The 14372-nt window shown below is 43.7% G+C and overlaps 1 protein-coding gene across 2 annotated transcripts; it reads left to right on the top strand.

Moving 5' to 3' along the window:
- The first annotated feature begins 5335 nt into the window (after nucleotides 1-5335).
- On the top strand, nucleotides 5336-13944 carry LOC125747951 (angiotensin II receptor-associated protein). 2 transcript variants are annotated; one of them, XM_049023642.1, is made up of 5 exons: nucleotides 5336-5505; nucleotides 5864-5898; nucleotides 6480-6591; nucleotides 7258-7468; nucleotides 9522-11363. In XM_049023642.1, exons 1-5 carry the CDS (start codon nucleotides 5479-5481, stop codon nucleotides 9602-9604), a joined length of 468 nt encoding a protein of 155 aa, XP_048879599.1. In that variant the 5' UTR covers nucleotides 5336-5478; the 3' UTR covers nucleotides 9605-11363. The 2 variants fall into 2 exon arrangements, with proteins under 2 accessions (XP_048879599.1, XP_048879597.1); XM_049023640.1 differs by lacking the exon at nucleotides 9522-11363 and adding an exon at nucleotides 11374-13944 and having other exon boundaries at nucleotides 5342-5505.
- Nucleotides 13945-14372: the final 428 nt, after the last annotated feature.

Below are 14372 nucleotides of genomic sequence, written 5' to 3'. Positions count from 1 at the left end.
TAAGGAATAAGGGAATAAGTCTTAGTGTCAAGTGGACAATGAGTGGACAATGACAAGTCCCCAGGCCATAGTTTAGAAAATGGTTCTGTAGCGTGCATGGTTAGTGTATCAATCCGTTATTGGTGTGGGTGGCGAATGGTGGTCTTAGGTGCTGCAGTGGCCCATGGCTTGTTTCTGTGTGAGATGGGGGAGGAGAGACCCGCCTCTGAGCATGTCTAGCCTTCGCGCCATTGGTCTGTCCGTGAAGTGGACGGCAGCAAGTCACCAACAGCCAATCTGGGTTAGGTGCTGTTAGAGTGCATGGATTAGCATTTTAAATAAGAGAGCTGGGGGGGGGGGAGCTTGAATCTGTTGCAGCCATCCACGCTGGACCTCAGTACCACCCGTGCTGTCGTCTGCTCTCCTGGCGCTGGTCCGCGTCTCGCGGCCCAAAGACGGCAGGGGACGCCTTACCCAGTGCGTAGTGCTCGCCGACGGCTGCCCAGACTGGCAATCAGGGCCCGACAGTCATCGCTACCCCCACCAGACAATTAAACTTCGCGTCCGTCGCTGGCAGGCTAAGCCTACGGGAAACACAGCCAAAAGAGAGCCATGGAGTCCGCAGATACACTTAAATGTTTAACCAACTGCACGGTTTAAGACACGTTAACAGTCCACCTGTCCAGCTCGTTCCAGCCAAAAACCGAATTGACAAAAATGACAGTAATGGCAACTGTGAGCAGGCTGCACAGGTCAGAAAGAACAAAGAACACCTTATTTAAAAAAAAAACACATTAAGCAGTAATAATATCTAGCATTTTAGTATTTTGTGCTAATACTTGTAAATAAGTGGCTCAGCAGCTACAGCGGGATCTTGATTTAATTAGTGACTGGGCTGATACCTGGCAGATGAAATTTAACGTCGATAAATTTAAGGTACTCCATCTAGGGAGCAGAAATATAAAGTACAGGTATTTCATGGGTGTCACTGAAATAAAGGTAGCTGATCATGAGAAAGACCTTGGTGTGTATGTTGATGCTTCCATGTCCCATTCTCGCCAGTGTGGGGAAGCAATAAAAAAGGCCAATAGGATGTTGGGGTATATCTCCAGGTGTGTGGAGTATAAATCAAGGGAGATAATGCTAAGATTATACAATTCCTTGGTGAGACCTCACCTAGAATATTGTGTGCAGGTTTGGTCACCATATCTTAAAAAGGACATTGTGGCCTTAGAAAAGGTGCAGCGTAGGGCCACAAAAATGATTCCTGGTCTTAGAGGAATGTCATACGAGGAACAGTTACTTGAGCTAAATCTGTTCAGTCTCAAGCAAAGGAGACTGAGGGGGGACATGATCCAGGTATATAAGATTCTAACAGGTTTGGATGCTGTTCAACCAAATAGTTACTTCAGCATTAGTTTAAATACACGAACTCGTGGCCATAGGTGGAAATTAGCGGGAGAACATTTCAAGCTGGATTTAAGGAAGCACTTCTTTACACAGCGTGTAGTCAGAGTATGGAATAGCCTTCCTGATAATGTAGTGCAAGCTGAATCCTTGGGTTCCTTTAAATCAGAGCTAGATAAGATTTTAACGACTCTGAGCTATTAGTTTAGTTCTCCCCAAGCGAGCTTGATGGGCCGAATGGCCTCCTCTCGTTTGTATAGTTCTTATGTTCTTATGTTCTTATGTTCTTAAGTTTTCTGTTGCTGTTCAGTGCCTGTGACGATGCGGAAGATGGCGTCATTCTCAGTTTCGTTGGACATTTAACGTTCCTGATTTTCTTCTGCCTCAAGCTAATTTTCCTCCAGAGCAATTTTTTTTTTCTGGTGCTTTTTCTCAAGCACAATTGAAGCTCATCGGAAAGCTGAAGCCGCCCCTACGAGACCCACTGCGCCTGTCTGCGTTGCCTCTCCATCAGCAAAGTCACAGCGGGAGGCTGTAGATAAACAACACCCACCCCCTTCACATGTGACAGAGAGAGAAAAGGGAGGGGGGGGCAAACAAATCAGTCACAGTGTTCCTGCGTGTGCAACCCATACTCCCCTGAAAGAGGAGAGGTACGTCCAAAACATCATGCAAACATCACTCAGTGTTAGCGACTGTAAGAGGCCACATGGTCTTACTAACAGATTTTACAGGTTACTCCTTTTCCAGGGGTGTCTATTCTTTTGTATATTAAGGGCCGCACTCTGAAAATACTCTGGCAAGCTATTGAATTGCAATGGCACATTTCACTCCCTGGATAGGGTTTTTTTTTGTAGATCAGGAAGGGGGATTCCCCTCAAAATATTTTTCCAATCGTGATCGACCTGGAAGCATGCCAATCGATGGGTTGTGCATGCCTGCCTTTTTCACATTTTGCAGATATTTACGCTACCACTCATATAGAGATTTTCTACATTTACATGTTGCTCACTTAACGTTTACTAAAAAAACACTAAGTTACTTAATTGTCGTCAAAGGCTTCAGACGTGTACAGAGTGTGATGAGACAAGGCTTCTCCATGGCCGCGGTGCAACATCCAGTAACACTGAACATCACATACAACAGGGCAAAAGGTGCACACAGGCAAGACAATAAAGACAATATTCTTTGCTAGCAAATAAATATACAGTATGTTCACCATTTGAGTACCTTCGTTAGCGAGAAAATGTCATGGCTTTGATTCATCAAAGTATCCCATCTATAATAGCAAGAAAAATTCGAGGCATTTTTTTCTACCAGGGACATTAAATACTGCTCTATTTCATATGATGAAACAGTTAACTAGTGCATTTAAAGTTAAAAAACCTAACTTTAAAAGTCTAGAAAAAAGCCTAGAATTTGACTGCGCCATCACCACACAACCAGTGAACAGGATGACAGACCTGCACTGTTGCATACGATTTCCATGTTATAAAGGAAACTCATTTTATTTGATTTATATTTTCATTTATACTCAACTTTCTGATGCTTTCTGATGTTTATGAAAAAAAATGGAAAAGTGGAGAGCAAAAACGTTTCTCTGGTGGTATATAGTGCTCACTGTTCATGGGAGAAGAACAAAGTTTGGACAGAAACAAAGAAGAAATCATGAAGACTGAGCAGGACGAGTCCAAAAAAAAGCATGTTTGGTCCATATCTACCTCATAAAATCTGCTGACGTCATCCTGACACAAAAACGCAAAACCCAGAGCAGCAATACACAGTTTGTTTAAGACATGAAGGTTTTTCCATGTTTTATATAAATATGCAGCAAACAATATTAAGCAGAGGTGGGTAGTTCAGGTCCTGAGAGAAAACATCTAGACCAAGATTTTGCTTCAACCAACCAGTTGAGTACACTGTGACTGTGTTTAACTCAACTGGTCTAGACTTTTACTCTCTGGACCTGAACTATCCACCTCTGATAATAAGTGGTTGATGAATTTTTGCTAGTTAAAGTTATAATATAAAAGAAGATACACTCTCCTGTTGTCAACCAGTTAAAAGAGGTCGCCTGGGTCATGGAGATCAAGGCTTGGCGAAGGAGGGAGCAGAGGGTCCATGGGGGACCAGGGTTTTGAGTCAGCCAACCATCTGCTGTGGTTTCTGTCTCCTGACAAAGGGATTTGTTATCAGCTGAGAGTAAGGTGGGGTGCAGGCCTGCTAAGAGGCTTGCAGATGCTGTGTCCATGGTCTGCAGATGGAAACCTCTCTACACCAGTAGTGAAAGTTGAAGACAAAGCGCTAATACGATATAGATAGAGCATAAAAATAGACAATAAAAGATAAATAGGGCTGTAAATGTGGCATACATAGTACATGTATCAAATAGACATATAAAAGTGTATCTGCTTTAAAATGCTATGTATTGAGGGAGGGGTGAGGGTGGGCACACTGAGGGGGATTGTAATGCTTGAAACGATCCCCAGTAATGCTTCATAATACACTGTGGTGGACAGAGCTGGTGGCTGAATGTGCTCTTAGAGAGCGCCTTCTAGAGGGAATGGGAGGAATTGTCCATGATGTCCATCTTTGTCTGATGTATGTTGTATTTAGCATAAACAATTCCACACATCCTGGTCATGGGATTAAGACTAAGGCATGCTTCTGTCAGTCGGAAACTGGTTTAACTTGCTTCACTGTCCAGCTTCACTTAACAAGTCCTGATTCACTGCAAACCAGATAATGATTGACCTTTTACAGTAATCCCACCCACTTTGTGTGTCAAAGCCTCATTTCATCCACACTCTCAGAAAAAAATGGTAAATATTTGTACCTTTCTTGTCACTGGAGCTGTACCCTTGTAATTGTACCTTTTAAGGTACATAAATGGACTCTGAGGAACATCCCAAAGGTATAAACATTGTATCTCATCCTCCATTTCTGTACCTTAAATGGTACAATGACCTACAGCTAAGGGTACAATTAGCAGATCCTTGAAGGTACAACCCCAAGCAATTAAAAAGTACATTTTTACTTTTACTTGAGAATGCACTGCAAATATACCTTGCTCTTATTTTCTACCATAATTGAATAGAAATTTCTTTGAGTGCTACATCAGTTGACAGGCAGACATATTTGGAAAAAACATGTATTCTAGGTTTTGTGGAAATAATTGAAACATCCTGGAAGAAAAAAATAATTCTAAGGCTGTCTGGAAATTAAACTGTGGAAAGTACAAAGTGATAATATTTTTCATCATAGGGACTGGGGTGTGGGGCGGAGAGAAGATATTTGTAGAATGGTGACCTAAGTACAAAAGTGAGGCACGATTCTTGCTAATCCATCTAACTTGTCTCTCAAACTTACTGATCCGATCTTCATCAATTTCCACATCACCTCACCCCTGGAAATTTCTCGTCTAGCACAGTGAGTGGATTAAGGCCTTGATTATTGGACTTCAGCCTGACTGAAACTGTTGCCATTGAAAATACTAAGAGCACCGCAGAGGAGCAATATTATCGATACAGAAACGGCACGTTTGCACGCGATTCAGTGCGGACGGTTTTCAGGTGGAACGGACAGGGTAGATTCAGGACTGGGTGACTGGGTCTAGAATGTGGGGTTAGTGATGAATGGTGTTTAGTGTTTGATATGCCACTGACTTTTACATCTGAAACTAGCATAAGTGCCAGTAATATCATCACAGCCACCCCATCAAATTTTGCATGCACTAATGAATCAGATGCCTACTGACTGTCTCACTGGAGTGGAACCATATTTTTCCTGCACTATAATATAATAAATAAGGCTGTTTTGCCTGTTCCAGTAGGTAAAAGTAACGAAATCAACCAACCAGAAATATTTGCAAAACGAGGGGATATTATTATCGCGTCTCGTGCAGGCAGGCGGAGGGGGAGGGTCACATGGTCTGAGTCAGGCCCCCAGTCACATGGTTCGTGTTTGCTTGTTGGTCGGAGGGGAGGCGTTAATAAAAGTAGTTTGGGAAGTTTCGCAGCGGTTATTTTTACACGGGAAGAAGGGGGAAAATACGGTGGGACACGATCGGCGTCCGTGTCGGACAAAACAAACATGGAAATCCCTGCAGTAAACCTGAAGGTAATTAAGCGGAACAGATTTGGTACAGAGTGAATAAACCGAAACGCTGTCTGACAGCTGCTGTATTTCCTTTTATTCATTCACGGTAGTCGGTGCGATGAGGGGACGCTGGTAAGTATCGCTTTGGAGATCAGAGATTCTCGGCTTTGCTTATCAGCCATCGGTAACCACTAACCTGTGGACTGTTACACTGAAGTGTTTTTATATGTTTTTGTGGGCTGGGCGGGTGGTGAGTAATTCGGATATGAAAGTTCTGGGTTAGTTTAGCGTGTAGGTCTCCTCCTAGTCTGGCTGTACCGCAATTACAATTCGCCCGTTTAAGTCGTTTAAGTCCCTCTGTTTGTGTTTCACCCTGCAGGCCATCGTCTTCGTGCACTGGTTGCTGACCATCTGGTGAGTCTGCTGGCCGCTTTTCCCCCTATTTTTTCTCACACACCTGAGGAATTTCACCTGGAGCCACCAACCCGGTCGTTAGTTAGAAGTGGGGGCGGGGGGGTGTCTTCTCCTCCTACACAAATTCTTGCTAAGTTAAACTTTTACATTCCCATGTTCCCCAACGGATTATATAAGGAAAACTTGGGGCAAAAACACCATGGTAATTGGTGGAAAAACACCATGATGTTACTATATAATATCACCATATGTTATATGGGGCATATACTAGGGTGGGGCCATAGAGGCACTAGCTAAGAGCTGATTGGCCCACAGAGTGCATCCTCCCCTGTCACTCAACAATTCACCTAACAAAATCCTAGAATCTCCCCTGTCACCTGTATACCTCTGAGACATTCATGTACCTTTTTATTCACACTTGTCAGTTATGAATTTTAAGGGAGGCTGACCTCCAGAGAATGTACCAGTTCTGAGGTATTCACTGGGACACTCGTCCCTAATGGTGGCGGGTTGGAAGAGTTGTGCTGAAAGTCACCTGCCGTATGTGTACCTTTGCTTTTACATCCGTATGTCATTCCTAGGGGCTGCATGGCCTCATGGCTGCCCTCGTCGTACGCCTGGGGGAATTTCACTGTCCTGGCCCTTGCTGTTTGGGCCATTGTTCAGAGGGACTCTGTCGACGCAGTGCTGATGGTGAGTTTCTGAACTACTGCACTCCCCTCAGGGAGGGCCAAGTAGGACTCTTCCTTTGCGTGTGGCTTGCTGCTTTTCTCCTGGAGACGGCACATATAAGCTGTACATAATTATGATACGAGAAAAAAAAATCGTGTTTTTTAAATCCTTAGTCATTCATAATTGGGGAACTCTGGGAAATGTAGCCAAGTTAACGGAGTTGAACTTCATCATGACAGTTTCAGTAAAAGATCTGTAAAGAATAGTTGAGTTTTTTTAGCCCTGTGTTGCAGTGATGATTGTAAGTCTAAGTGTCATGCTTCCGTTATGCACTAACCACAATAAACCAAAAGAGGGTCTACTTTTGCTGTTAAGTGAATAAGATGTTCAGCGAAAGTACAGTTAAACTGTACTGGTGAAGATTGTAATATTTGAAGTTTTACTCTGTTCTTCATCTGCATTTTTGGTGGCACTTGGAGTGTCCTGATGTCAAATATCGGTTTACAAATGACATCATAGTGGTGCACAGCAATTTCTGATTTTTCTTACATCAGAAGTTTATTTGGACACAACTGAATTTGATCATTGAAAATCGTATACTCGTATTATCGTATAATCGTCTCGTGTTGTGTGTGTGAGTGTACATGTTGCTTTCTCCACCTGATGCTGTGTATCCTAACTGCGCAGTTTCTGGTTGGGATGGTGATGACCATGCTGACGGACATCATCCACTTTGGGATCTTCTACCCGCTGGCGGACAACCTGACGGACAGGACACGGGACACGTTCCGCTTCAGCGTGGGCATGGCCATCCTCAGCTTGCTGCTTAAGCCCGTCTCCTGCTTCTTTGTCTACCAGATGTACCGCGAGAGGGGCGGAGACTACAATGTTAACTTTGGTGAGTGGGTGAGGTCCAGTGTGAGTGTGGAACTGCAAGTGCGCCAGTTCAGGTAGGTAAGTCATTTTGCGGGGTCATCCCTGCAGCTATGACTTCCTTTTGCACCCGCTCCTTTTCACCGCCTTTCATGGACCCAGTGAGGATGTTGGCTATCTGTGGAATCCCAGCCAGAGGTGGAACAGCTGACCCCTACTGGCCCGTCAGGCAATCGCATGTAGTTGACTTCCAGCATTCAAACACAAACTCTTTTGTTGCTGTTTGATCCATAGTCAAGTGGCTGGGGGGTGAATTTTGGGCTGTGCGTTTTCGCATTTCAAGAATATGCTCTGGCCGCATTACCTAAGTGCCATTTTGTAACATCGTTAACCATTCACGTATGTGGTTAAACTTCCTCTGAAAATTAACCTACTATGAACTACTATCAAGCAGCGACTGTCTTGCCTTGGTTATTCTTCCACTACCTCTGATTCTTGCCACGCTTGCCATCTCGGCTCCATTCGCTCTCCAGCATGTCATGTGACCTGGTGCTGCTTGCGTCTTCGTTTCTGCCCCCCCTGTTAACAGTGGAGCCCCATGAGCCAAGTTGATAATCCAGTTTAGTCAGTGGCTGGTCTTGGCATCAATGGGCACAAGATGGCCGTCCGGGGAAAGCTAAGGGGTGCAATATGAAATGTTTAAAATTTGGCCCTTGGGCGGTACGTTCTGGCCTGGTTTATTATGGTTTTGACTAGTTTTAGAAAAATTGTCCCCGACCAGAAATTTGCCAGATGTCTGTATCTGTCATTACTGTACCTTGTACCTGTATATGTCAGTACGTTGAGCCAGCTGTGATTTTGATTGGGTATGAAGAATTGCTCTTATTATTTCATATCCCACCCCACTGCCATCATACTCTTAAGTGAGGTTCTTTAATGTAATGGGAGCCGAGCGCTCTGGACTAACTGCGTCCTTTTGGGTAACGCCGTGCGCTAAGTGTATTTTGGGTTATTTATATTCTTCCAGCCACTGATGTTCCTTGAGGATTCATGGTCCTTTCAGGAGGGGGAGTTGGGGGTGGGGGTTTTGGCACTAATAATCGTGTATAATCGTGTGTGTGTGATGCTAATTTGGAGCCAGCAGAAGAGTGGTGTTCAAATGTAATAACACCTTATATCTGAAGGGGGTGGATTGAGGTGGGGGGGGGGGGGGGGGTCCTGGTTGCTCCATGTGCAAAGCACCGGTTGAAAGCTGGGCTTCATTTAGAACCTGTGTCAAGGACAAGGAGGTTGTCAGTGTTGGTTTTTTTCTACTTTTTTTTTTCCAAGTGTAGCATGAAACCCACTGCTTAATCACTTTGCCTCTCCGCCGGGCTTTTTCGTGAAGCTAATTTCAGCCAACAGACAGGAAGCAGAACCCTAACCCTCTGGAGCACAGGCGGTGCTTGTTGGCGTCACACGTGGGCAGCAGCGAGAGCCTCGGTGTTCAGCTTGAGCATCCAGGGCCGGTTCTGTCAGCCTTTCCTCGAGCTGTTGGATAAGGTCCCATTCTGCTCTGCAAGCGAACCTTTCTCAGGGTCAAAGGTTACCAGGCATCACTGTTGTCCTGTTTTCCCCACGGTGGTCCTATATTTTAACAGAAAAATATTATTTTGTAGACCCCCCCCCCACACACACTTCATGGGGGCCTGTTAGCTCTGCCTCAGGGAAGCACATTTGCAGAGTATCCGCCTGTTTCTTTGTTATTTTTCTGGGTTGTAAGACTCCGCCTCAGCCTGGCGGTTTGTGTTCACACGTCCTCGTTCTGCACATTCAGCAGCGTCGGCACCTCAGAGTTGGGGAACGGTAGAATGAAAGCAAAATGAAATTCATGAAGTTCTATTTTAGGATGCAGGCATTTAATTTGATTTTTTTTTACTTCTGGTTCAATCTGCCCTCCCTCTGTTTTCTGTTTGGCCGCTGCGGAGGCTCCGCCCCTAGTGTTTTGATTGGTCCCTGTCTCCTTTCTTGCTGTACTGGATTGGATCTCACCCCTCTCTGTTTTTCTTTTTCATCCTCCATTTTGGGCCTGTCCCTAGCCTCTTCAGACCTGGAGACCTCGGTGGACAGTCGATGCACCACGGACAGTGCCGATAGTGCCCCCTTCAGCTGGCGTTACTGAGTTCCAGCCCCAACTACACCTCCTGTCTGTCTCTCATTTCTGTTTCATGATTTAAAAACCTTTGCTTTTGGTACCAACAGAAGCAGGTCATGTATAATTGTCTCTTTTTCTTCCACGTTTGTGTCCAGTATCGGTCACCTTGTGATCTCACTGTACCTGCCATCCCAGAATTCCCTCCCCTTCTGCAGTTCAAATGCACCTGTTCTCTGAATGCTGAAATTTCACACTCATTATGATCCTGTTTTGTAACTCTTCAATAGCTTGTTTTATTATTTTTATTATTATTATTTTACATGAAGGATTTATACTCGTTGGCTATTTTCTCTTTTGTTTTTTTATTTTTATTTTATTTACTGATATACTGATGTCATTAATTTCTAAAAGCCCTGAGTTGTTCTCTTGGCCTTTCTGTTTGTAATTCTTTGGGTAATTCTCTCTTTCTCCAGTTACTTTTCCATTTCTGTTGTCAGTCTCATCTCTTCCTCGGCAGGCCGTTTTGTTTCAGCCTATTAATCTTACGTGTTTGATGTCAGAAATAGATCGGTTAGCCCCTCTCTTGAGCTCTCCGTTTGGAGAAGAAATGGAAGAAAAGGGATTAACATGAACATTTAATTTGTTAAGCCTATCTGCAGTTTAAAGCGCTAAGGTTTTCTGTTTTTATTAAGAGTAGTAATTTATTTAAAATTTATTTTTTAAAGTTTATTTTAATAAATTCTTCTGAAGGGAATTTTTGGTGTATTGAATATCTTGTGTTTTGTTTACAAGACAAATGCTTTATTCTTCCCAGTCTGTTCAGTTTATATATCAGAACGGGGTTTATTTTTCAGTTTGTGAATCACTTCACCTTTCTGTGTTTCTGTGTCGGCATAATGAATGTTCTTCAACCCCCAACCTTCCCCCAGATGCCACAGCACAGGTCAGATGTTAAAGGTTCTATCTAATGGTGGGGTGGCTAAAATGTTGCTAGGCTCCGGTGTTGTTGCTAAGTACCCCGATAATGTTGCTAGGAGATGTTAATTTAGCATGTGGATGTCCATTTGTCGCCGTTTCCTTAGGTTTTCAGTTCTCTTGTGTGTCTTTTTGTACGTTTTGCCAAAGAGTCAGATTTTGAAGCTTCTGTGTTCTGGGTTAGAGGCTCGGCGTCAGTCCGCTGCTGACTGCGGCCTCCATATCGCCCCAGCATTGTCCCTCATGACTGATGGTTATGTTTACGTCACACTGGTCAGCAGTTCTGTCACTGCGGTCATACAGGCTAACTGCCTGGGTGCAGCAGTTTCATTGTGGGATTTTATATTTGTTAATCTAATCTGTCGCACATTGCAACTGTGAGAAATTTAGCCTCTTTTGTGCACTTGTTCTGAGTGTAGAAATACTAATAACGAGTGACAGCAGTGTATGACCTTGATGTGAATGCAGCCATTCAGTCTTCCCTGTTCATGTCTGTTCTAAACTATTAAGGGATGTTCTGGCTCAAGACTGTGGGACAATTAAAACAAACATACTTTGAATGACAGTGGGGAAAAATGATATAATTTACTTGGCTTGTTGGCTAATTATCAGTAGATTAGCCATCTGCCTGGAAGGACCCCTTCCCGGTGATTTCCTGAATGCTAATCCATTTTACATGCTGAATGCTAACCAGGTTTATCCGATGTCCTGACACCTATTTCTAGCAACCCGCACTGGGAAATGAGGCAGAAAATCTGTGAGCGCGACCTGGCGATCAGCGAGCGTGCCATGAGTGTGACCGCGGCTTGTGTTCTGCACAGGCTTTCCCGGTGTCAGCCGGAACCGTGACGCGTACCAGTCCATCGACCAGCAGGACCAGCCCGTGGGACCAGCCAACCCTTTCAGCCAACCGGAAGACGGCAAGCCAATGTCGTACTGAGAGAGGCATGGAGAGACCTAGGCCGAACTGCCACATTCATCAGTATTTGGAGGTTGAACTATAGTTCCCAGTGAATTGAAAAGCATAGGTAGGGTTACTGGCTAATCCTACTCTGAGCATTAACCTGCTTGCTGACTATTTCCATGTTAATTTAGTTCTGGACAGTGTTCCTCCTATGTGTTACAGTCGGTCAGAAGACCATTCAGAGTTTAAAAGGTTTTAAAAACTGCCATTTTAGATTAAATTATAAATTTATTTGAACTCGTGTGCCTTTCTGACACTGTTATTAAAGATGTGGTAGGTGAAAGCGGTTCATGATGCAGGCCTGCCATGCGCAAGGAGCGGGAAAAGGTGGAGTTAATGCTGTACTGCGGTTCATGATGCAGGCCTGTCATGCCCAAGGAGCGTGAGAATGTGCAGTTAATGCTGCACTGCGGTTCATGGCCGCTTATGGTGGGCAGTTAGCCTGTGTTGATGTGTTATTAAAACAGGGCTGATAAAAGCTCAGCTTCTGATTTTTGTAAACATTCACCTTCAGTGCTGTGTTAGAATAACATTTTCATGTGTGATGTATGTGTGAATCTGTCTGTAGTTTAAATATTGGATGAAAGATTTGAGTTTGATTTGAATCTCATTTCACCTTTTGGAAAGCTTTAACACTAACTGGTCATTACTGTATAAACCCAGAATTTCAACTGGCAGATTTTACTATTACTATTTTTTGTCATACTGAAACAGCAGCTGCACTTATGAGCAACTTTGACTATGCTGATGTATTTCATTAGTAAGTTTGCAGGGCCACCAGCTATTAGACGAGGCAGGAACGGGTCAAATGATTCTGTAAGAAGTACAGTAATGGGTCACAAGTAGTGTACAGTCTTTATACCATGCACCCTTTGTTTGTTAGCGCTAATACAGAATTATGTCATAAGCAGTTTAAAGTCTTGGTGCCATATGTGCACTTTAACACTCAGGGCACAGAGCTTAACACTTTTGTGACACAGCACCCCCTACCTGTGCTCAGAAAACTGCGCCTTTACTGTGCTTTTTCTGTCAATCGCTCACCATCTCTTTGCTGCTTTCGGCCTGTTGCACACTGTCACGCCCTTTAAGGAACTTTCGCAGTTAGGATTCAGAGCTGCATCGTGTTCTATAAGATTTCTGAAGTTAAATGTCACCCCTGCCCTGCCCTTCAAGAAATGTCTACTTGGTGCAGCTGTTCATCATTATTAAGAGTTGTAGTTTAATAGTACAGATTCATATTGGTGCCAGTTCATATGCTAAAAACCAGAGGGCTGTCAAGCTCGGCGCATGGTTGGCCATTTCGGCTCTGGTGTCCCAGTCCCAGCATTTGAGGTCTGTCCAGAGGAAGCCTGTGCAATGCTTCAAGCGCGGAGCTGTGGGTTCGCCCATCTGCCCGCCTCGCCTGCGCCTTCGCTGTCTGCGAAGAGTCGCCACGTTTCCCCGTTTAGTCACCGATGAGAGATTTGTCCGTTCCGACAGAAGCGGGTCATTCCCATCGCTCTGCGTCTCACTCCCCCTCTTTAGTTTTATTAATTAAGTAATCAGCTGAGGAAGGCAGGGTGTGACACTGGGGGGTGGGGGGGGGGGCAACTCCTGTAGTGCACAAGCAAACACCTTCTGCTTTACATTTAGACAAACCCCCCCCCCCCCCAAGTCAGCTTTCAAGTTGCTTTAGCGATACTACAGGTCTCCATAGAAACCATGTTTCATCTGCAGGGAAAGACAATTCTTGTCTACTTTAATTCATATAAGGATGAGAGAGAAGTGTATTGCTAATTGAACTCATATCAAAAGTCATCCTGTTCCTGAAAGAATACATTTGAATTTATTTTTTCTCAACCTCGCCTGACAAGACTGTTAGAATTGATATGAGTAAATATAGATCAGGTGGCGTCATTTGAGGTTTTAAATTTTCTTTCTGAAAGGTTTGTTCATAATTATGTATAGTTAGTATTGATGCTTCAGAAGATCAGCTGCAGGAAATCAGTTATGTTTTAGAAGATCACTGACAAAGCAGCGTCTGATCCTTGAAATGGCCTTAGGCTTGTGCTCGGTACCCTTGCACATACACAGCTGAGCGGAGGAACACAGCACCTGCTTTTCCTGCTTTCAGGCGTTATTTTTATTTCCCGTTACACATTTTATTTTTAAAAAAAGGAACTAGCTTTGTTTAACGGACAATGTGAAAACCCATTATTTACACTGACATTCAGTGCCTTTCGCGGTTTGCTAATACAGATTTATATAAAACCTATACTGTACATTTCTTACCAAAGTTGCCTGTGCTGCTTTCTTCAGGGAACATGTTTAAATATGAGGGTCTAAAACACTGCAGTAAAGAAACTCTCAACTGTATGAAAGGCCTTCAGTTATTTTTCTTCACTATGCTGTAACTCTCTCTAGAAAATAAACCATTTCTTTTAATCCAGCTTAACAGTAATTGTATTGATTGTTTCCAAAACACGCCAGCCTAGTTTGACAGTTTATGCTGTAAGCAGAAAGGTTGGGGGGGGGGGATAACTCCATTGTCATAATATCTGTGTTAAATGGCTGTAGAGAGTAATCACTCTGTCAGGAGAAGCATAGACTGGGTACAGGGAGTGATGGAGCAAAAATCCATTGTGGCATGAAGATGTGGAATTGAAATGTGTAAGTTATTAAAAAGGAGGATTCATGTACTGAACAGTTCAGGTTTCAGGCGGCACTGGAAGGTTGTTCAGTCAGAACAATGAGGCTAGTGAATTAATCAAAAGTTCGCTAATGATGGGCAAGTCAGACACTCATTAAGTTCTGTGTTTCATAGTGTGTTTGGTAATTTTGGGCGGTATAATGATAATACGGTAAACGGCGGTATTT

Source organism: Brienomyrus brachyistius, chromosome 8 (genome assembly GCF_023856365.1).
Source record: "Brienomyrus brachyistius isolate T26 chromosome 8, BBRACH_0.4, whole genome shotgun sequence".
NCBI classification, from domain to species: domain Eukaryota; kingdom Metazoa; phylum Chordata; class Actinopteri; order Osteoglossiformes; family Mormyridae; genus Brienomyrus; species Brienomyrus brachyistius.
Note: the sequence above shows the minus strand (reverse complement) of the source record. Positions and strands in the feature narration are given on the sequence as shown.